The sequence below is a fragment of the Lissotriton vulgaris genome, chromosome 12, assembly GCF_964263255.1.
Source record: "Lissotriton vulgaris chromosome 12, aLisVul1.2, whole genome shotgun sequence".
Lineage (NCBI taxonomy): Eukaryota > Metazoa > Chordata > Amphibia > Caudata > Salamandridae > Lissotriton > Lissotriton vulgaris.
In genome coordinates this window covers 621,590,786-621,615,428 of record NC_141700.1, presented here as the reverse complement: position 1 = coordinate 621,615,428, position 24,643 = coordinate 621,590,786, and the positions used below count along the sequence as shown (strand labels likewise).

Here is a 24,643-nt window from a genome sequence, read left to right as displayed (position 1 = left end):
AAAGTCTATTTTTCTGCTGAAACCCGTCCGAAAACCCAGTTGTAAAGGAGGAAGCAGCTGATTGACCACCAGGTGACCACCAGTTAACTGGAGAGTTGAGAATTAACCAGTTTCTCAAGAATTTTTGAGAAAGCCGGCAGTATAGAGATCAGCCTATAATTGTCCAAAAATGATTTATCTGCCGTCGGCTTCTTCAACAGCTGTATCAGTTTAGCTCTCTTCCAGCATTTTGGGACAATAGCCTGCCGTAAAGATTGATTTAATAATGAATTTAGAGCAAGATTGATAGCCTCCGCGTGAGTAGCTAGAATCTGAGGAGGGCATGGATCTTTGGAGAAACCTGATTTACAGACTCTAAGGGCGTGCATTGAGTCTTCTAAAGAAAAAGGGTAGACCGCCAGCAGTGAGCAACCTGGTGGAGGGGTGTGTGGGGGGGAGGGAAGCTGTCAAGAAATGGACACCTGGTCCACTGGATGCTGTAGTATTGTCTGACCAATAAAATGGTTTCTTATTGATCTCAGTTTCAACCTTTTGTCCTGAAATTTGGGTTGTTTTGTGAGCCAGAACCACCCAATGACTGGACTATATTACTGATCTTCTAAAAAAGTCAGATAGTTGAGAGCCGACCTTGGGTGAAGCTTCTCATGACTGAGAGTGGCCAGATTCGTACATTTTTTGTACTTTTGAAAACCTTCCTAGGCTTATTTTTGGACCTCAGAAAATCGCTTGCTAAAAAGTTTGCTTGCAGTATATTGATTCCTCTGTGATAAGAGGAGAGCTCGTTTTTATATAGCTACTTATCCACTGGTTGATAATGCTTACTCCAAATTCTTTTGAGCTTTTTGCACTGTCGTCTTGTGGCTTTAAGGTCATCCTCAAATCGGGGGGATGGCGGTCTTCTCTGTTTGCTAGAGCCTATGCCTTAGGGTGATACCTGGTCGGTCAGGTTGATGAGCCGGCCATTAAGTGCCAGTGCATCATCTTCAACACTACCGGAAACACAGAAGGACTGGCCTTAAGGAACAAATCTATTTCCTCCTCCTTGGACTTGACCCAGTTGCGATGTGGGTAAAGAGGAATTAATCTTTCTCTCACTATACCCTTGCTCCAACAACCAGCAAAAGTACACTGTTGGGTGGTCAAACCACAGATTACTCAAGACCTCACCCACCTCAATATAACTATTAGAAAAGATAGGGTCAAGGAGATGACCTATATGATGGTTAGGTTTGTCCACTAATTCATTCATATTCCAAGCGGCATTATGTCCCATAAAACAGAAGGCATGGTAATTACCTGACTATCTAAATGTATATTCAGATCACCAAACACTATAACATGAGAATGTTTTAACATTAAGCTTGACAATCCTTATTCCAAGAATTACAAAAAGTTGTAAGCCAACCCTGGAGGGTGGGTAATTTAGCAATCCTGACACTGTTTTGTTCGGGGATGGGGGAAAAACAAAAACCCTGGCATTCTGCCCCCAACATTTCAGGACTTGTGAAGGAACTCAATTTCAAAGATTGTTTAAAGATAATGGCAACACTTCCTGCTCTTTTTCCAAATCGGTTAAGATGAACAATTGAATTTGCCTACTGCACTATAAAGGCAATATCGGGTGCCGCACAGTCTTGTCCAAATGTTCATCTCTCATGAGCTCAAACATATGAATTGCATTTTTATGAAGAGACTGGACACGTATTACTGCCATAATTACTTCATGTACTAGCATCTGACTTTGTAATGCTGAAAGGGCAATTGCCCGGAGATCCTCTGGATCTAGCATGCCCGACAGTGGGTTGGCAGCAGTCTTGTTATGGGAGGGCGGGTTTTGGATGTGGTCTACTAGAGGAGAGCCTCTAATCTTTATCGTGGCCAGGTCTCCATCTGAATCCCCTTGCCAATAGTCTCCATCCAGGGAGCCCAGAGGATTTGGGCAAAACCTTTGGACCAGAGTTTTCCTCAGTATTTAGCCCCTGAAAAGGGGTAGTAAAGAGATCTTCCCCCGGAGCCTAGGAATGGCCATTTGAGCCTATCAAAGGCATCTATATCAACTCCAAAGGTGTGACGTTGTTTCCCCCCACCTTAGGGGGGGCGCTGGTCTATGCCTCCCCTGATGTTCAGGGACCTTAGAGGGCCAAGGCAGTTCTTCCCTCCAGGGGAGGGGTTCAAAGCACCTCTCTGCCATCTCCATGGGTTTCTTCTCGTGGGCCATAATGTCCAACTCCACTTTGTGGATTGAAAGAGTCTACTGCCTCACAAAACTCATCATCCAGGGGGATGTAAGAGTTGTTTCTTCATCCATATCTGTTTTTTTTTAAACTCTGCATTATTGCAAGTTTATTTCTTGTACTGTGGGGTGGGGTGATGGTGGCAGTGACAGTTTGGGAGTTTTATGGCCACAATCTGAAGGGTCTAATGCCCTGGACACTACGCGCTCTATCAATTCTCTTTGGGCTAATGCAACAATACTCATGAGTTGTGGTCCCCACATTATCATACAATCCGTGACCAGTACAGACCCTGCTGGGTGTTCAGACTCCACTTGGTGGGCAGGGTTAGTTAACGTTGGACATAATACCTTGCCACAGAACACCGTTTTTGCAATGCCTCGAGGTCGGGCATGATGCTCCTGCTTGTTAGATTAAAGTAAACGCACGGAGCTGCCAGCACACCGATCCCACAGGATAGAGTCCATCTGTGTTTAGTGCTTCCGAGAGCGCAGGCACCCTCTACCAGCTGGCAGACCCGACCTGCACTTAGGCTCATCTTGTCAAAGTATAAGTTATTGTGACCATGAGAGGAGTGGAGATGGTTTCCCCGGTTAAGCTGTAAGTAGGAAAGCTGTGTTATCCCGCACATGCAAAGAGAAAGGGTAATAAATTCCCCTAACAATCCCCTGATGTGAGAACTGTAGGAGTTCTTAACGCTGGATCAAATAAGTATGGTACTCATAGGCAGAGTGCAATTCGCTGTTTTCCTATCTAGGAAAAACAGGTGCGAGTACAATTCGGGGGTCACAGAAGTCTTGTCCAAGTGCCAAGGGAAGATCATTCTAATGGAAGAGGAAGCCTCATGCACATACCAGTGTCATGCTTCATCATTAGCAACCTCTCAATGCCTAGGTAGGGCAATACAACCAGGGTGGACTCGACCTCCTGTTGGACTCGGGTCAAAAGGGAGTTCATAGATAAAAAACTACTGGACAAACACAGGATCCAGGTCAGTGAGTTAAGAATACTTTGCAGTTCCCCGGTGAATCACCTTTATTAAGTAGGGACTGCAATTATGTGTGTGAGGCTTCCTCTTCCATGAGAATGATCTTCCCGTCCCTTGGCACTTGGACAGGAATTCTGTGACGTCGGAATTAGACCGCACCTGTTTTTTCTAGATAGGAATACAGTCAATCGCATTCTGCCTTAAGCTACTGTACTTATTTGTGGTTGATGTATGACTCAGGAGGACGTACAGGAGTTTGACCTCCCCCTCTCCATTTGTGTGTTAAGAGCTTCTGGATCAAAGTACATGGACTTAGAGGGGTAGCCTGCATTCTAATTGGTTGGAGTGAGGCTGCTGTTTGCTTCCTGATGGCCGCTGTCTGCCTTTGCGCTTGACCTCCGAACCGTTTGCCCCATTCGCCCCGCCTGTCCGTCTGTTTAATTACCTGCAGGCTCACTTCTCTATACATGGTCTTTAGCGGGTGAAGCGGGTCGCGGACTGCGGCTGCCATTGGACCCGTTTTCTCGCTCACCGCTGTCAACCGCTGTTACTCTGTTACTCTGAGGACAGAGAAATACATGACAGCAGGAGCAATGCGGTAAGCGGACCCCTGGACTGTGTGTGGATGACCGGTGCTCTATGTCTGAGGGTTAAGAGGGCATACATTGCACACGCCAGTGCTAACAACAAACGCTGAGTAGAGGCAGCAGCATTGCAAATAAGATAAGAACTGTTGCTGAACGGAGGGAGTTTGTAAGGCAAGGAGCGGGTAGTGTGAAGGATCCCCCCCCCCCGCTTTGCAGGAACTATTGAACTAATGAACTATTGAATGCTCAGATTGGACCCGGAGTAGGAGGGGACTTATTCTTTCTGCTTGCCCTAACTTGCTGCTGGGGCATTGGTAAAAGCACTGCCATACCTCGACGGACCTACCTGCACTTTCGCCACAAGTGACGGCTGTTTCGAGGTGCACCGCAGGCACTGAGGACCTTATCCCCCAGCACCGCCTGGGCTGCGCACACCGACGACGTCCATTGACGCTTAAATCATCGCTGCGCCTCCTGCGGCGAAGCCCGGGCCAAGGGTGGGCTCATCCGCGCCCGTCACAGCCCGAAGTAGGTTGGGCTGTGGATGGGCCACCCCCCGAATATTAGTGTCCTGGACTCTTATGCAAGACTTTTTGACAGTTTGGTATACCTCAGTTTAAGTGTTTATTTCTTCCATTGTCTCAGATACATGTTTAATATTGTGTAAGACTATAACATTTTAGTATACACCTTTAGGGAAGATGAGGTTACGTGCTGGGAAAGGGAAGAAAATAGCAATAGGTGGGAGTGTTACTGGCACATTGAATCAGTTCATAACTATGGCCACATCAGTTTTGGAACACGAAATAGCCATTACTGAACGCCGTTTGTTACTAGAACCTCTTTACAATAAACGCTCCTCCTTGGGCCCCATAGCGACTGCTACCACACCAGTAAAACATGGAAAAGAAACATCTCATGTTGACGCTAATGGGGGGAATAGTAACGATCGACCACTGGAGGTGTCGTCTAATTTAAATGCAACAAGGGAGGTCAGTACTATTGATTCGAGTATTGAATCAGTTTTAGATGTTACATCTAACGAGCCTACATCGCATCTTCCTACAAGGTCCATAGCTAAAAATAATCTGTTAAAAACAGTTCAAGGGCAAGGTCCTGCAACAAAAAGAAAACGCGGAGGGAGTAGACAGAAGGGAAGATGGCCTAAGACTGCGAAAACAGTAAGAACATCTAAAACTTCCAAGAATGTAGCTTTAGAGACTCAATCTGTACCAATTGTAACACCTGCGTTGATTAATTTTCCCCCGCCAAATGTAACAGCGGTAAGTCAGGCAGAGTCTCTATCTTTCCCACCCCAACTCAATGAGGGATTTATGGAAAAAGTAGAACATCTTATGAAATCCATTATGACCCCACTTCTGGAAAGGGTAAAATGGATTAGTGAAAAATTAGAGACTTTAGAGCAAGTAACAACATCTAGCTCTGATACATTAAGGCAATTAGCAGACCGCATACACAACCAGAGCATGGTAAGCCAAACTCTAACTAGAGATCCAATTAGAGATCATAACATTACAATCGCTTTATCTTCACCCTCCGCGATCCCAATTGTCCCATTATCCAATGGAAGTGGCCAGACTGACAAACTTTCTGGGAGTGGGACTATGATGGTTAAAGAGGGGGGTATGCGAGCCGGGGTGAGTGAGGTGGCCAAGGTTCCGGGACTTGTGGGACAGGTCAATAAAGCTGTACATCCAGTTAAGGAATCAATTAGTTGTAAAATCAAAGAGAATATTCTCACGTATTGATTTACCTCCAGAATCATCTCAATATACAGTAGTGTTATCCTGTGTCCCTGAGTTAAACCCCGAAAAAACAGAATCTCATTCTGAATTAAAAAATAAGAATAGACCACTCCCGCTAAACATGCATGGAGAAATCCTATTTGTCAGAAGATTAAGCTGGGTAGGGCACAGAGTAAAAGATTTACGGGGGGGATTGTATCATCGTTAATTTTTGGGATACACAGGTGGGTAGTCATATTTGTGATCGGTATCACCAGATCGGAGATGGTGGTATATATACCTGCGACCTAAGTTACTTTTATCCCCCATCCTCCTCTGTGCCACCAAATATACATCAATTGGGGCCCCTGCATAAAGGTATGATGGAGGGACATAGAACCAGATTTAACATCCCGACGTTCAATCATTTTGACATGCTCTCAGAGTTAGAGGGGGTGGATTGACTCAGTACCGAGGGCACGATTGATAATTTGATGCCTAATCTGGCGGTTGTGATCTCCTCCCCTAAATGTCCTACAATTCTTACTACTAATACCTCTGAAACATACTCTTTTATTAAACATTCCCAAAACCTATTAGTTAATTTGGGCTTAGCCGATAGAAACAATTGAGTAACTCCGGTCAGTATGAATCAGTGTAATTTTCAAGAGGAGATTATTAGTATTGGCCCCGCTCTTGCTAGCTTGCGGGGCACTTCCAGCCTGAGTATACTTTACTGGAACACCGCAGGTTTGCGCTCTAAGGTGGCAAACGATATATTTGGTTTAGTTTTGTTCATAAGTTTAGCATTCTTTGTATCCAAGAAACGTGGACTACATCTGAGATACACTTACAGGGCTATAAAACCTATTTTTCCCCAGCACTACCTTCACCCTCTGGCAGAGCAAAAGGTGGCTTGATCATTTTTTTATCCAATCTCGTGCAGATTATGAAAATCGTTCCAATTAAATTGGAACCCAATTTCCAAATATTAATTCTGTACCTGAGTAAAACCGACATTCTTTTTCTGGTCATTTTTTATAACAATCTCCACTCGGTAGAGTTAATAAAAGTGATAAAAGAAATCTTTCTCTCCCTCCAGGAATTAATTAACAAGGCAACTAAAGACGTGGCAATTATTTGGGGAGGTGATTTCAACCAAACTTTGTGTAAGAATAGTGATAACTTAGCCTGTGGTATTATGGATGAGAACGAAAACCTGGTAAATCATTTCCCCCATACTATAATTGGGGACTGCTTGAATGAAACCTTTTGCGGCTTAGATCTGGGTCTGGCAAATGATATGGTGAATCCCTTAATCCCGCTTATTCCTACTTTCAACGGTAGAGGAAGGTCAAGTATAATAGATTTTATTTTTATCTCTTCCAAAGCTGGATCTCGAGTCCTGAATTTTAAGACCCACAACATTATTATTAGTGATCACTATCCTAACAGCATCATCTTAAAACTCGCGCAGAAGTTAGATGGGCATAATACTATGAGGACTCTTGGGCAAAACACCTCGACATTAGACAGATTTAATGGGTATTCACTTAAGTGGGAGAAAGTGGACCCATTAGATATTACCACGAGTGTGATCAAAAATTCATGAACAGCGATCGAAAAATGTCTTGATCTGGCCACCTCTAACGAGGATGTTATGACAAATTTTTCAAACGTAACAAAATCAATAAAAGAAGCCCTTTTTGTCAAATTGAAAAACAGAAAGCCCAAAACCAAAGGATGGTTCTATAGTAACTGCACTAATGCATATAGAAAACTAAAAGTAGCACTACATAAAACAGAAAGGGATACCCAGGAAATTGCCACTCTTAGAAGGGAGTATAATCAGGTCATAAAATCTAGGAAAGTAGAACTGAAAACCGATCCATGGGATCAACTCCATAAATCCAGTATCTTAAGAGATGGTGCTGCTTTTTGGACAGTTATTAAATCACCTTTTTTGTCAGGATCCAGAGATAAGCCTAAAATTGATGTTTTGATAGATAAACAATTATGGGTTGAACATTTCGAGCGGACATTTGGCATCCCCTCTAATCGGCAAGAAACACATAATGTACAGGTTCCGACCACCACCGAGCCCAAATGAACTCCATTTCCATAAGCTCTTGACATAACGTATGAAGAAGTGGAGCTCGCATTGTTGGCTAGCAAAAATAGAAAGGCCCCGGGTCCGGATGGGGTCCCAATCGATCTTTTTAAATTTAACATGGATTTTTGGACCCCAATTTTGACCTGAGTCCTAAGCGCATCATGTGCTGTAGGGCTTGTGGACTCGTGGTCACAATCTATTCTTGTTCCTATTTTTAAAAAAGGGGATCGCCAATCTCCCTCTTGTTACCGTCCTATCTCCTTGCTGGACTCTCTGTGGAAAGTGGCGGGGCGAGTTATCCTAGAGCGACTCCAGCAGTGGGTGGAAGATAACAAGATTTTATCAGATATACAATTTGGGTTCCGTGAAGGACTTTGTACCACTGAGCAAGCCCTTAATTTGTCTCTTTTGGAGGGCAAGTACATAAATGCTAAGGGAGGGGGGGCTATATATGGTGTACGTCGATTTGTCAGCAATTTTCGACTGCGTTAGTCATACCAAATTATGGTCCATTTTACTGGATATGGGGGTAATGCAGGCCCTCGTAAATTTTTTGCATGAATTATACTCCGATGCCAGAGTGGGGTATGTTGTTGGGCGGGAATTAACAAAGTAATTCGGGGTAGAGAGAGGTGTTAGGCATGGCTGTGTCCTGGCCCCCTTTCTTTTTACACTCTATACCAATGGCCTGGAACAGGACATGGTAAAAGGGTGCCAGGACCTGCCCACCATTAACAATCGCCCAATACCGGCCTTACTTTACGCCGATGACGCTGTGATTTTAGCCCGTACCCCCTTAGAACTACAGCGTGCCCTTGTGCGATATAGCACTTTTATGGCCAATCTGGACCTCAAAATTAATATTAAAAAAAACCTTTATGTTTTCAGGTCCTAGAATCGAGAAAACTAAGGCTATTTTTATCGACAATGTAAAACTTGAGAGCACAAACACATACCCGTATCTGGGAATTGTAATAGATCATAAATGGTCTTGGAGGCAGGCCATTGAGTCGAGGAAATTGCTTTTTATGAGGGCAACAGTTGCGTTAGTTAATTTCTCAAGGAGATTGGGAAGAAGGCCCCCCCACTGAACACATTGAGATATATAAGGCTAAATGTGTAGCCATCGCAACATAAGGGGCTGGCGTGTGGGGATATGGGAAGGTTGAAGCCTTACAAAAGGTTGAAAATAGTTTTTTAAGGTTTCTCCTCACTGTCCCACGGGGTACTGCGACCTACTCGTGCCACTTGGAACTGGGGCTGTCTTATCTGACAGACTTAGTTAAAATCCAACCCCTCCTTCTATGGCACCGTATTTGGTCATCAAATAAAACAATTTTTTGTCAAAGGTTTATACAGGACTGCATTTCTCTAGAGAACTCTCACAAAATTGGATGGATAGCCTACATTAAAAACTTCTTGTAAATGTATTGCGATTTATATAGCGCACGTATCACCCGAAGGCATCAAGGCGCTTGCCTTGGGAACCCGTCCTGGTATTCCCCTGTGAGATAACCCCAGCAGGGTATCCACAAGGTGAAAGCCAGGCATCACGCCACAAGGGGCCGTAGTGGAGATTAAGCAAGCTATTGCCCAGAGTTGCAGAGTGTGAACCCGTGAGTTGAGTAGGCACCGGAACGAGAATTATCGAGTCAGTGGAATTTTTGAGCCCAAGACCCGCTGAGGCGGGGAATTGAACCCTGGTCCAGGACCGATCTCAGCTTCCGGGTCTGCCGCCTCTAACCCCTGAGCCACACTTCTCCACTATGATTTGGGTATGGCGCAATATTGTTATTCTCCCATCTTAATCTCAGCACTTTCTAGAAAAGCATTAAAAAAACTTTGCTTGACGCAACTAGAATACCTGCGGCTGACTGATGAGGCCAGTAAAACATCAGTCCAACATATGTTATTAATTCAAACAACTTTGACCATTCAACCTTATTTAACTTTCAATTTATACTATCTCAAGCTCTGAAAGATTTTTATTAACACAGTTCAGGTTGGATATTTTCCACCGTTTGGTCACTTTCCCAAAAACTAACGATTGGGCTAAGAATTTACAAACATGCCTCTGTGATGATGTCTCTGCCCAATCTTCAATCCACACAATTCTATTCTGTAAGTTTTACTGTGAACCAGGGAAACGCTGGCTTATGCCGATTTTAAAAACTATGGGTTTTCGAAGGTGTCGCTCCGCATTTCTCTCTCTCTAATCTTTGGATGAAGAGTGTTCTGCTAAAGCCATAGCTAAATTTCTGAAGTTTGTCATCAGACACAGGCCAAATTTAGACTAAGCTGCGAAAATGATATGCTAGGATTATACTCTGCTCTATTTGCTTTATAGCTTAAGATGTTTTAGACTGTTTTTAACTGTTTCTATCTTTGCACTTTATAAATTGTGATAGTTTTAAATGAATCTTTTACATGCGCTCTACTAAATGAACAAATTAAAACATTTTTAAACTATTCTATTTATGTAAATTTTTAAATTTACTTTTATGGTTTTTCTAACAAATGAAAGCCGAATAAAGGACTATTTGATTTGATTAATTGGTGGTGACTTGCTTGCTTATCTGTTTACCAAAAGCTCATGGGAAAGGAAGTTGTATGATGTAAGATGGCTGCTGCAGAAATAAGTGAAGAGATTTCCACTTAATCCTCGGCTCCGTTTTTTGATAGAACCCAGAATTCCTTCATTTGACCTGCAATTTGCTGTACATGTTTTTATTCCAAATGTATGGCAATATTTGTGTACATCTTAGACGAATGAAAACCTTCATACAGATAGCACAACTCCTGTGGTTTAATGAACAAGCATGGGTAAGCTAGACATAACCATGTCAAGGAAAGTTCATCAATGACAGTGGTCTGTCTCATGCATAGAAAATGTTAAGCGTGAAAGCAACTGGGGAGGAGCCTTAATGAGGATGGAGTACATCCTTCCAGGATTTAGTTTACGGACCCAAAGGATACACTTAACTAGGTGGAGGTGTAGTGCGATATGTGCCTCCTATTTGTTTCAGTTCCAGCTCAGGACCTCCACGACTGAGGATCAATTAGTATTTTTAGGAAAAAATCAGTGATCAGTAATACAGTCCAGTGAGGAAATGCAACAGAATGTAGATTCTTGGCTCACACTCAATTGTAGTTAGTATTAGGACAGCCAAATTAAAGCTAGCCCAATACGCTTTGCTCTGTTTCGTAGTTATTTTCATAGGGTTATTTGAAGGGTAGTAAAGGAGAGTGATGGAGCACGCGATTCACAAAACAAACGTAAATGCAAAGGGTGGCTATAATCCTCCAAATTGTATTCATTTGAACGAGGGGCAGTATTTCAGATGGAACTGATGCACATATCAACTCTAGTTTGTGACGCCTAATACACAACGTTTATACTTCTCTAGGATATACTCACGTATGCCTTTGATTCCATTTTATGTATAAAACCAAACTATTTGAAAAATTTTTTTTATCTGGGGAGCTTTATCTAATAGATTTTTCTTCTGGGCTTGGTTATCCATGCTTCTGTATGTTCATTTTATTTCAAAACAAACTGCTTAGTGTATTTGTTTCCTGATCCAATTGCAATAATTAAGACCTGTTACTTTATAGCAGGTAGGTTGCTAGTTCATATACTTGTTCTGGGCAAACTAGGTTATCTTGTGCTGAAAATAAAATGTTGCATTTGATATTTGTAAGTAGTTTGGAAATTGTTCTCACCTATGTGTCTTGTTTATTTTTCGTAGTGTTGATTGTGTTGGGATTTTAAAGCTAAGAAATGCTGATGTGGAGGCTCGAATTGGGATAGCTGGTTCGAAGAAGAAAAGCACAAGGGCTCGACTGGTGTTTCGTGTTAATGTAACACGTAAAGATGGGTCTGTTCTAACACTGCAAACTCCCTCTTCTCCAATCCTTTGCAGTAAGTACTGCTGTTCTCTGCTGTGTCCCTATGTGAATGTGCTTATTTTCTTGATGTTAATTTATTAATGGTAGGCAACCAGTGTGCATCCCTTCCAACTGCAACTATAAAGTTGCACATTTACCTGGAAAACAACTTTCTAAAGCCTATTCACAATATAGCTAATGGAATTGTGATTAGGTACTGAGCATTCCACAATCTTGCCCCAGTATTGGAACTTTCATAGATTCCCATGCTTTGTATCATTCCCTGTCGTCGGAATGGGAGCCTCGGTAAATGGAAAATACCTTAGTAGTAAGCACAAAGTGAAAAAATAGGCCTAGGCCTTATCTCATTTTGTAGCTTATCCACCTCTTTTTGCAAAAGAAACCAAATTCTTGCAGTAGCCAATCAGAGCAGCCTCACCCCATAGAACCTTCCTGAGAGAGCCTCAGAGCCTCAGATTTTCTACCGCACGTTGTGCAAGGGAGTCTCCATTGAGCTCTTCTCAATTTTCTTCACTTCAGAGTATTTTTCTTCAACTTCTGCCTATTTTTTTCGTCATGTCTGACAAAGAGAAGAAAGCACTTTTTAGAGCCTGTGCTACTTGCTCCAAGAAGAGGTTGTTTGTTGAGGACAAACATGAAGACTGCATATACTGCTTATATCCGGATCATAAGTCCACAGACTGCAAGATTTGCAGAACCTTCTCCACCAAGACCTTGAGGGACAGAGAGGGACGTCTCCTCACTTGGCTACAGAAAATGAAAGACCGCAAGGAACTTATGTCTTCTGACAGTGAGGGCTCCTCGTCGATGGTGTCATCAAGACGGTCAAAGAAGAGGGGTAGGTCTCCCCCTGCTTAATCTGATGAGCCCCATGTCAAGGCCTTACCTGGGACCTCTGATAGGTCTGACAGGCCTGCTTCCCAGAAATCTCCTCACCACGGTGAAAAGGAGAGGCAGGGAAAGCCTGAGGAGTCGCAACCTTCAAAAAAGGCTAGGAAGATCGTCCCTGTGACTTCACCACCCTCTGACAAGGATAGAGGGATGAAAAAGCCTTCTACTGCGACTCAGGAGGTCGTTTCAGACAAGAAACAGCGTTCGTCGACGGTGAAAACCACAGGTACGCCGACGATTTCTATCAAGAAAGACTTGTCTGTAAAATTGGCCTCGACGACTATTGACGACGAGCGTCGCTTCGACGGCGAGGACGAGGACAACGTCGGCGACGACCATGTCAACGACACCTGTCTCCTTGCTGCTGACGACGAGGTCGTCGACGATCCAGCCATCGTCGACGATGACCATCTCCCCGTCGACGACTCAATCCTCGACGACGAGCGCAGTTTCTTCGTCGGCGCCTCCGTCGACGAAACAGTCTATGAAGATACTACCGTCGACGACTATTCCGTCGACGACGTCGTCGACGACTGGAAAAATTGTTTTTTCTCACAGAAAATGACAAATAACACCGGAAATGTCATCTCCACGACAAGTCCAACGGTTTCCTCCTACCCTATTGCTGGATGAGGATTCTGAAAAAGAGGCTTATAGCGATTTTGGCCAGGGTTATAGCCCTTCTGACTTACAAGTAAAGATACAGGACATCAGTTCTGAGGAAGGGGAACTGGAGAAACAACAATATGTTCCACAGGATTATTATGAACAACAGGACATGCGAAGCATGCAGGTTCCTTTCCAGAAACCTCTACGTCAATCTCAGCAGGAGATGGTGGCGATGCCATCCACTCATCTCGGATCTACAACTAATGTTGCAGGACTATCGTAGGCGATTTCCTACTCCTCAGGAGGTTCAACAGGTGCGCCCTCCTACACCTCCGCCTCAGTTATCACAGCCTGTGGCAGAACGCACTTTGCCTTCAAGAGGGCGTGACACAGAGCCCGTAGAACATCCACAAGAGGTGGTGCACATTCGGGATGATACGGATGATGATAATGCCTCATCTGATGTAGATCAGCAAGTGGACCCTGACCAAGACCAGAATGTAGACTGGAATCAAGATGACCCTCGAGATCCAGACGTCACAGGGCCTGATACAGCAATCTCTCCTCCAGCTGATATCGGAGGCTTTCACAACCTGATGGAACGAGCTTCCAAGAGATTTGGACTTCCGGTCACCACAGTTCAGTCCGAGTGTTTTTTGTACGATTTCAAAGAACCATTCCGGAAATCCGTACGTTCAATCCCCATCATTGAACATGTTTGGTCTGAAGGACTGAAGGCTATGCAGAATCCGGCCACAGTCCTCCCAGTGATCCCCAGACTGGAGAAGAAATATAAGGCGCCAGAGGGCAGCCCGGCATGTCTACTAGGTCAACCAAAACCGGATTCGGTCATTTCCCAGGCCGCACAGAGTAAATCTAAAAACCCATCCACGCCGCTAACGACGCCACCGGATAAGGAGGGCAGACGTTTGGATAATGTTGGAAAAAGATTCTCCACAATGACCAGCCTCCTCGTTAGGGCGGCTAATGCTTTGGCGATTCTGGGGAGATACAATCGCCAGATGGTGTGTGACCTCTCCCCGTTCGTGGAAGAACTTCAGGATACATCTAAGGACGAGGTCAAAAAGATCTTACTGGAAGGGGAGCGTGCCTCTTCTGAAGTAATCGACTGCGCTATGGATATAGCGACTACGGCCTTCCGAGCACTGGCCGGCTCGGCAGTTCTGAGGCGCCAGGGTTGGTTGAGAGCCACGTGGTTCAGACAGGAGGTACAAAATGAAATTCTAGATCTGCCATACGACGGGGAGATGTTATTTGGCAAACACGTGGATGACGCCCTACAGGGCATAAAGAAAGATACGGACACGGCCAAGTCCTTAGGAACTTTACAATACCGCAAGGTGCCCTTTAAAGGAGCAAGAGGAAGAGGATTCTCCTCCTATAGAGGCGGTAACCAACACCACTACTCTTCCAACTCCCAACCTGGCCAAACATACAAACCCCAGTATTCACAGAGGGGTTCTTTCTCTCGCCAGCCGCAGAGAGGACGACAAGGGCAGCAGAGGAGAGATAATACCAAGAGACAATAGCGGCCAGGTGGCTCTTTCTACATTTCCTGTGCCCTCATTAACACCTGTGGGGGGCAGGATTGCCTATTGCCTTAACAACTGGATGGTCATAACAACAGACCAGTGGGTCCTAAACATCATCAAAGAAGGACACACGTTGGAGTTCCAAGATCTTCCTCCAACAAGAGCTCCAGACGCCTTTACACCCAAACATCTGAAACTCCTTCATCTCGAGGCCCACCAACTCTTCACCAATGGGGCAATAGAACCTGTACCTCTCTCCCAAAAGGGGAAAGGGTTCTATTCCAGGTTCTTCCTGGTTCGGAAGACAAAAGACAAGTGGCGTCCGATCTTAGATCTACGGCAGCTCAACACTTATCTCATCAAGTTGTCCTTCGGGATGATCACTCTTCAGGACATCCTCCGCCTTCTCAATCCAGGGGACTACATGGCGACCCTAGATTTGGAAGACGCTTACTTCCATGTACCCATTCATCCAGCTCACAGGCAATACCTTCGATTTACAGTAGGCAAGAGCCATTTTCAATTCAAAGTACTGCCTTTTGGTCTCCGATCCGCTCCGCGGATCTTTACAAAGGTACTAGCTCCGGTGGCAGCCTTTCTCAGAAAGCAATCTTTCGAAGTCTTCCTATATCTGGACGATTGGCTGCTAAAGGCTCCTTCTTTCCAAGAGGCGTCCAGGGCAGTCACGAACTGCAGACAGCTGTTCGAGCAACTGGGCCTTCGGCTCAACAGAGAAAAATCGATGTTGCCCCCCTCCAAAACAGCGAAGTTTTTGGGTGCGATCCTAGACACTGAGTGCTGCCTGGCTTTTCCTTCGGAAGAACGCCAATACAAGCTAATTCTTTCAGCTCGCCTTCTTCAGACACGGACGTTTCTGTCAGTTCGCAAATACAAATCGCTTCTCGGATCGATATCATCCTGCATACCATTGGTACCACACTGCAGGCTGCGAACGCGTCCACTGCAGGAACAGTTGGACAAACAATGGCGTCAGGTGACAGACTCCTTCGACGACAGGATTGTCATCACTCCGGAAATGCGGAAGGCAAGCAGCTGGCGGTTGCTAAAAGACAATCTTTCAGTAGGTTTACCATTCCAACTACCACCATCTCCCATGGTATTAACAACAGATGCTTCCATGGAGGGATGGGGGGCGGTCCTCCAAGAACTAAAGGTCAGTGGTCATTGGAGCCCAGTCCAAGTCAAGTCTCACATCAATCTACTGGAACTTATGGCCATTCGTCTAGCTTTACATGCTTTCCTTCCAAGGATCCGCAACCGTTCAGTGCTGGTTCGTACAGACAACACCCCAGCCATGCACTATATAAACAAGCAAGGCGGAACGAGATCTTGCACCCTTTCGAAGGAAGCACAGAGACTTTGGAATTGGGTGATCCAACACAACATCACCCTCTCAGCGGAACATCTGGCGGGAACACTCAATGCCACAGCGGACGCTTTGAGTCGACAAAAGACTATCAGCCACGAATGGGAACTGGATCAGACCATTCTAGAGGAACTGTTTGCATGTTGGGGGACCCCAACCATCGATCAGTTTGCAACTCCCCAGAACGCCAAATGCCAGTCCTACGCAAGCAGGGTTCACCATCGGGAATCCTTGGGGAACGCGCTTTTGATTGCCTGGTACGGCGCATTTGTTTACGCTTTTCCTCCTATTCCGCTGATCCCGAGACTGATCCGCAAGCTCAAGGCGGAACCGTGCAGAATGATTCTGATGGCACCAGCATGACCCAGGCAGTTTTGGTACACAGAACTTCTTCTCCTCTCCCAAGATCAACCAATTCTCCTGCGTCCTGTTCCATCACTGTTGACAATGACTCACGGACAGGTGGCTCCTGAGTTCAGAGAGTTCCAAGGTTTAAATCTTTCAGGAGAATGTAAAAGCATCTTGGTCCAGGCCCGAGCGCCTAGTACGAATAAAACCTATCGGGCCAAGTGGAAGAGATTCTGCCTTTGGTGTCGAAGAGAAGGTCTACATCCATATACTTCTGCACCGCATCAACTCTTGCCTTACATCCTTTCTCTTGCGAAATCTGGATTGGCCCCTTCTTCTGTAAAGGTGCATCTAGCGGCCATTTCTAGATTTAGACGATTGTCATCAGGTCCTTCCCTTTGGTCTGCGAGGATCATTAAACAATTCCTGAAGGGTTTATTCAGAGTTTTTCCACCAGTCCGGCGCCACCACCAGCCTGGCATCTTAATATGGTCCTGTCACATCTAATGAAGGCCCCATTTGAACCTATTCATAGGGCCGACTTGAAGTTTCTCTCATGGAAACTGGCTCTTCTCTTGGCCCTAACATCGGCTAGAAGAGTTAATGAGCTCCAGGCTTTCACAATTGAGGAACCTTTTCTACAATTCAAAAATGATGTTCTCATCCTAAGGACAAATCCTAAATTTATTCCGAAGGTACCCTCAGAATTTCATCTGAATGAGCCGGTGGTCTTAAAATCCTTTTTTCCGCGGCCCTCCACGCCAGCTGAAAGGGCTTTGCACTCTTTGGACATTCACAGATGTCTCAAGTTCTACTTGGAGCGCACAAGACTATTCAGAAAATCTTTCCAGCTTTTTGTTTCATTCAGTGCTCCACGGAAGGGGTGTCCAGTTTCTAAACCCTGCATTTCCCGCTGGATATCCAGTGCAATACACTTTTGCCATCAAGCAGCAGGGAAACCACTTCAACGAGCAGTTGGTGCTCATTCTATGAGATCAATGGTTTCATCGGTGGCTCTATTCTCAGGTGTCCCGATCAAGGACATATGTAAAGCGGCGACATGGAGCAGTGTCCACACCTTCACTCGCCACTACTGCTTGGATTCTTCTGTGAAAGAGGATGCGGCAGTGGGCCAGGTGGTTTTGAGGAACCTTTTCCAATAAGTCGGTGAGCTTTCCTTACTATCCCGCTTTCCTGTTTGCATATTTTGTATTACTTGTTATTATTCTGCTTTGTGATGCAAATGTGTATCCGTTTTTCTTATCAGGATTATGTATGACATTTACAGGTACACATATTACAAAATATGCTTTTCTCTTTACTGCTAGCTATTCTGATACAAAGCATGGGAATCTATGAAAGTTCCAATACTGGGGCAAGAAAACAAGTTACTTACCTGTAACTTTGGTTCCCCAGTATTGGTAACTTTCATAGATTCCCATGCGACCACCCTCCTCCCCTGGGAACGCTCAGCCTTATTATCCTATGATGTTGCTGTTCACAACGGCTACGAAAATCTGAGGCTCTGAGGCTCTCTCAGGAAGGTTCTATGGGGTGAGGCTGCTCTGTTTGGCTACTGCAAGAATTTGGTCTCTTTTACAAAAAGAGGTGGATAAGCTACAAAATGAGATGAGGCCTAGGCCTATTTTTTCACTTTGTGCTTACTACTAAGGTATTTTCTATTTACCGAGGCTCCCATTCCGACGGCGGGGAATGATACAAAGCATGGGAATCTATGAAAGTTACCAATACTGGGGAACCAAAGTTACAGGTAAGTAACTTGTTTTCTTCTCAGGCTTGCAACACTCTTTTTCACTAAAATTAACAATATTGTCTTTCTGAAATTTAAACTGTGATACTCAGCCCATTGCCAAGGAAGGTGTGTAGTTTGAGTATAAGTGAAAATTGTGTGTAGGAAGGAGCATCATTTTCTACCTTGGTTCTTACATTGATATATGTCAGTTTCTTAGCTAATGGAAACATCTTCTTTACATCCGTACAGAGATTACCAAACGAAAGTGAGCGTTGACATTGATCAGTTTTTTGCTATTGTTTGTTTGAATAAAATACAGTTCTTTTAGCTTCACCTGCCATCTTTATAGCATTTTATTTTTTATAGTCCGCTTCTTTTAAATATAGTTCAACATTAAGGCAAGGCCCACAGATTTCAGAAACTAATTTCGCTCTCCTCCTTTTATAGCTCGTTGACACAGCAAGTGAGGAATTTATACATGAGATCCCAGTGTAGATGATGTGCAAATGAAAGCCTAAACACTGGACTGTGTAATGCACAGTTACAAATCAATTTTTTTTATTCATCTTATGAATTCATTTTGTCTTGACAACTACCTGCACTTAAACGTTTTTTTTCAGAATTAAATGCTACGTTATGCACATTAGTCTAATGCTCAAGTGTCCCTCGTTGCATCCAAAGTGCTGTGGTAGATTACATGGTGAACTAACAGTTCACTTGTGCTACCTTATGCATGATCCTGATTAATTGCGCACTGTTTAGCGTCAGTTACATTCACTGTTGACTAGTTTTTTTTATAGAATACTACACATTCAGTAGAACATGTAAAAAAAAAAATTTTAATACCTGAACATGTCTAAAGATATGCCTGAAATGTGGATATCGCAAAGAGATACACCAGTCAAACATCCAACACAACACTCTGTATAGGTTGTAATACAGTAAGATGGCTGAAATGACACCTAATTGCCTATTAGCTGAGATGTTGTATGCTTCTAAACAGGATTAGCAAATTCAGTCCCGTTGTAAAACACAACATCTTAGCAACCTACTGCATTGTTTCATAATTATACAGTTGGCAAAATATAACAGGTGGACAAAAAGATATCAAATCATAGGTATTCATCAGTTAATCATGTGCGTAAATATTCACTTTTAACAAGTTCTATTTTTCAGCAAGGATACAGAGTATCACCCCATCCACTTGTGAGGATGTTTTTATTTCTTTAGTGAGCCGAAAAAATCGAGTGGGTACTGTCCACTACCCTCTGAGAACAGAAGTAGATATTTGACTTTGAGGGTACAAAGCTGCTTCTTAGCTGAATTAAAACTGTACCTCTGTTGCTACAGTGTTCTGATCGGTTGAAAGTTCTAGGTTTGTGTTCTCACAGCTTGTGGGTCTTCTACTTATGACCACCTGAAGGGTAGCATTCATATTGCTGAAGTTTAGCAGTTTAAATAAATCACTGCTCCAGTTGTCTCCTCTGGCCTGAGTGTGTGGATTAGGGTTGTACGTGTCCTCTCGGTAGAACACAAGGACAGCGGACCTCAGGCTTCCAGCATTGGGTAATTGAGTTTTCCATAAACTGCTCCATAAACTGGCTCTTCTCTTTTTCCGCAACGCTTACCCTTCAGACATTGTTGCACCTCGACCTCCAGTTCGTGCCTGCTATCTTAAATCTTTTCATGCAGACCAGCCTCCTGCTACTGAAGTTCAGTTAGCTGGTCCTCATCAGTCTGGTTTGAGCCTCCATCTGTTTTACCCTACCTGACCTTGTGTTAGCATGCTTGAACCTGATTTAAATTCAGTGTGTCAAGACTGAATCGAAATCCGGTTCAAGCATGCTGTATTTCCAGCGAGGTGAGGGAATTGTTTGATGCCTGTAAAACATCAGAAATTGTTGGTACACAAGCTTCTAGCACAGCTGCCCCACCCACTCCTCCAATATTGGCATAGCGGGTTTCTGCATGACTTTACTCCAGCTTTTTTGATTGGGTGGAACTGGCAAGCTTCCTTCTGGGCATAGTGAGGGGCTTCGCCAGCGCAACAGATGTGCATTGTCCCTTGAAGTGGAGCTAGAATTGTAGGTAAGCAACCTTTGACCCTGTCCTCAGGTAGGTCGCCCCCAGCCGCCACACGGTCCTCCTGTGACGCTGCCCCCGCAATCTGCTGTCGCCTTGCCCCTGCTGCTGCCTCTTGCTGTGTGAGTCTCCTCTGGTCTTGCCCCTCGTTTTTCACTTGTTGCCTTAGATTTTGTTTTTTATATTTTGTACTCCCCTCTAGACATCTGCTGCCCCCTTCCCCCGTATTGCCTCTGTGTCCTTCTCCCGTTTTTTTCCCTGGTTTCCTTCTGTTTCCCCTGTTTCACTTGTTGCCTTTGGATTTTGTTTCTGTATTTTGTACTCCCCATTTGACATCTGCTGTGCCTTTAGTACCCCTTTTCCCCCCCTTTTGCCTTCTGTGCCCCCTTTCCCTCGTATTGCCTTCTGTATCCTCTCCCCGCTTTTCCCCGGTTTCCCTCTGTGCCACCTTTCCCGCCGCTGCGTCCCTGCGGCCCTGCCCCCCGCTGTTCCCATTCGCCACCCCACTCCCGCCTACCAGCTGCTCCTCCCTCCCACAGCCCCTCATATGGAGGCCGCGCAGCGGGCGTGCCGCTGGCGTGCCAAAGGCAAACCCGTGTGCGCCCGTCCGCGCCTGGACCGCGCCCAGCACCATAACCCCTGGCTCCCGCGGGAGCCAGGGCACACGACTGAGATAAGACACCGCCACCCTCAACGCACTGAACACCGGACGCTCACCCGCCTGCTACCGAGCCACCCCAAAACGAACCCACGAACCCTTCGCCTGCCAAACCTGCAAATTCTCATGCCTCCGAACACTGCACCCCGCCCACCGAACAAAGCAACAACAACAACCTCAAGTTTATCCTCCTCAACGCCCGCTCCGTCCACAAACACGCCATCGACCTCTGGGACCTCCTCGATACTACAGCACCTGACATTGCCTTCCTCACGGAAACCTGGATGAACGCCTCCTCACCCCCCGAGATCGCCATAGCCATCCCGGACAGCTACAAAATCACCCGGAAGGACCACGTCAACCAAAATGGAGGAGGAATCGCCATCATCTACAGGAACACCATCCGCCACCCAACCAACGCCGAAGACACAATCTCCGCAGCCGAACACCTACACTTCCAGATCCAAAGCAACCCCAAGATCACACTCCGAAGAACACTCATCTACAGACCCCCGGGCCCCCGCACACAATTCAGCGAAACCTTTGCCGACTTCATCATCCTGCACGCCCTAGCATCACCCGAATACATCCTCCTAGAGGACCTGAACTTCCACCTGGAGAACAACAACGACAGCAACACCACCACCCTGCTCGCCAACCTCGCCAACCTCGGACTCAAGCAACTGGTGAACACCCCCACCCACTACGCCGGCCACACGCTCAACCCCATCTTCTCCGCAAGCAACCACGTCTCCTTCAGCCACACCACTGGACTACACTGGACAGACCACAGCTGCATCCACTTCACTTTAAAGAAGACTACATCCCACCACCACACGCAACAGATCCCTCGCAGATGCTGGAGCAAAGTCACCTCAGACCAGCTAACCACATCGCTGAGCCAGAACCCACCAGTTGACACCCCTGACACCAACAACGCAGCCCGGAACCTCGCACAATAGATCACCAACTGCGCCAGCGACCTCGCTCCTCTCAAGAACCCCCCAGGCAAGACCAGCAACAGGAAAACCACGTGGTTCACCGACGCCCTCAAAGAAATCCTGCCGAACCCTCGAAAAAACCTGACGCCACGAACGGACAATAGAAAACATGACAGCCCTCAAGAACGCCACTTGCGAACACCACCAGCTGATCCTCACCACCAAAAGGACATCGTCTAAAGACCGGCTGGACAACAACACCCACAACAACTAGGAACTCTTCAACATCGTAAAAGAACTCTCTAACCCCAGGGTCAGCAATAACGACATCGCACCGTCGCAAGACCTCTGCAACTCCCTCGCTATGTTCTTCTACCGCAAGATCGCAGACATACAGGACAGCTTCAGCACCCAAACCCTGCCTCCAGCCACCAAACCAACAATCCCACCCACCACCCTCAGCGCCTGGACCCCCGTCAGCACCGAAGACACCACCCACGTCATGAACACCATCCACTCCGGCTATCCCACATCTTCAACAAAGCTGACGCCATCATCGCACCCCACCTCCGGGACATAAACAACTCCTTCACGTCCGCCACCTTCCCAGAAAGCTGGAAGCGCGCAGAGATCAACGCCCTACTGAAGAAACCCACAGCCGACCCTAAAGAGCTCAAGAACTTTCGCCCCATCTTTCTCCTTCCCTTCCCTGCTAAAGTCATCGAGAAGACCGTCAACAAACAACTGACTGCATTCCTTGAAGCAAACAACTCGCTCGACCCATCCCAGTCTAGATTCCGAGCCAACCATAGCACCGAGACCGCCCTCATCGCAGCCACCGACGACATCAGGACCCTGATGGACAACGGGGATACAACCGCTCTCATCCTCCTAGACCTCTCGGCCGCCTTCGATACCGTCTACCACCGTACCCTAATAACCCGCTTCCACAACACTGGGATCCAAGGAAAAGCCCTGGACTGGATCCCCTCGTTTCTCTCCGACAGAACCCTGAGAGTTCGCCTCCCCCCCTTCTGCTCTATGGCCACCAAGATCATCTGCGGCGTACCCTAAGGCTCCTCGCTCAGCCCAACCCTATTCAATATCTACAGGAGTCCCCTCGCCACCATCGCTCGCAATTACAACCTCAACTTCATCTCCTACGAAGACACCCAGCTGATACTCTCCCTCACCAAAGACCCAGCCACCGCCAAAGCCAACCTCCAGGAAGGAATGAAAGACGTCGCTGAATGGATGAAGCTCAGCCGTCTGAAACTCAACTCAGACAAGACGGAGGTCCTCATCCTCGGACAATCCCCATCCGCCTGGGACTTCTCCTGGTGGCCCACGGCACTGGGCACCATGCCGACACCCACGGACCACGCTCGCAACCTGGGATTCATCCTGGACTCCTCCCTCACGATGACCAAACAAGTCAACGCCATCTCCTCGTCATGCTTCAACACCCTGCGCATGCTCTGAAAGATCTTCCGGTGGATCCCCACCGAAACCAGAAAGACAGTCACCCAGGCCCTCGTCACCAGCCGACTGGACTACGGGAACGCCCTGTATGCAGGAACCACAGCCAAACTTCAGAAACTACTTCAGCGCATACAGAACGCCTCCGCACGACTCATCCTCGACATCCCTCGCCGCAGCCACATAAAGCCCCACCTGAGAAACCTGCACTGGCTCCCCGTCAGCAAGAGGATCACGTTCAGGCTCCTCACCCACGCACACAAAGCGCTCCACGACATGGGCCCCGAAAACCTCAACAACCGCCTCTCGTTCTACACTCCCACCCACCAGCTCCGCTCCGCCAGCCTCGCCCTCACCATCGTCCCACGGATCCGCAGAACCACAACCGGAGGAAGATCGTTCTCCTACCTGGCCGCCAAGACATCGAACTCCCTCCCCGCACTCCTACGACTGACCCAGGACCATCTCACCTTCTGGAAGCACCTCAAGAGCTGGCCTTTCGAGCAGTAACAGCACCCCCCTCCCTTCAGCGCCTTGAGACCCTCACAGGTGAGTAGCTCGCTCTGTAAATATATTGATTGATTGATTATTCTTTCTCATCCCCCTTCACTCCACTCACACAGGGCTAACCCTCCTAGGACCTCTTTACCAACTTCCTTTCTCAAGGTGCGGCAGCAGCTCCTATGTCGTGTATCACCACTACAAGCCTACATTTAGAATTTCTCTTAGTCGTGCCTAATACCTGTCATTGGCCTCTGGGTCAGCACCCAAGGCTACATATTCATGGCATTCCCCAAACCTACAATGCCAGGTTAATGTTGGGGCACTGAGATGAAGAGCACCAGCGGAGGTGAAACATTGCCACCCATGCCCCTCTTCTACACCGCCAAGACACAGCTTCTAAGGGGCAACACAACTAAATCTTATAACAAGTAATTTTTTTAGTGAACTGAAAGAGCTCAAAGTAAAACATGTGAGGCAGAAAAGGCCCAGCACTCCAGCTCCAGTCCTGAGAACCGGAGGCTATATCTTACTGACCTTCTTGACTAAAAAGAATATATCTCCAAAGAAACTTCTTAGCATAATATTGCAGCCTCAAACCAAGCAAAATATAATTTAAGGTTATACAGTGATTTTAACACCATTCTAGCCATTCAAACTGATGTTGCTCTACAACTATCCCTTCACAGTTTTTTCGCACAGTGTTTTAAAAGCACAGAGAGTGCAAGCCTTCATAAAACAAAAGAACTTAGATTTTGCAGATCTTGACACTTGTTACTATTTGAGTTCCTATACACATTTGTCTTCCTCAAACATATGCCCGGAAGGTAACAGCAGTGGTTCTTCCATTGTACATATAGACCCT

At 46.1% G+C, this 24,643-nt stretch overlaps 1 protein-coding gene across 4 annotated transcripts in view; it reads left to right on the top strand.

Moving 5' to 3' along the window:
• NFAT5 (nuclear factor of activated T cells 5) overlaps positions 1 to 24,643 on the top strand; it is a 956,760-nt gene that overhangs the window by 430,801 nt on the left and 501,316 nt on the right. For all 4 annotated transcript variants that reach the window (XM_086945726.1, XM_086945727.1, XM_086945728.1 and 1 more), the window contains one exon: positions 11,417 to 11,589. In XM_086945726.1, coding sequence (XP_086801852.1) covers positions 11,417 to 11,589 — 173 coding nt within the window. The remainder of the gene's footprint in view (positions 1 to 11,416; positions 11,590 to 24,643) is intronic.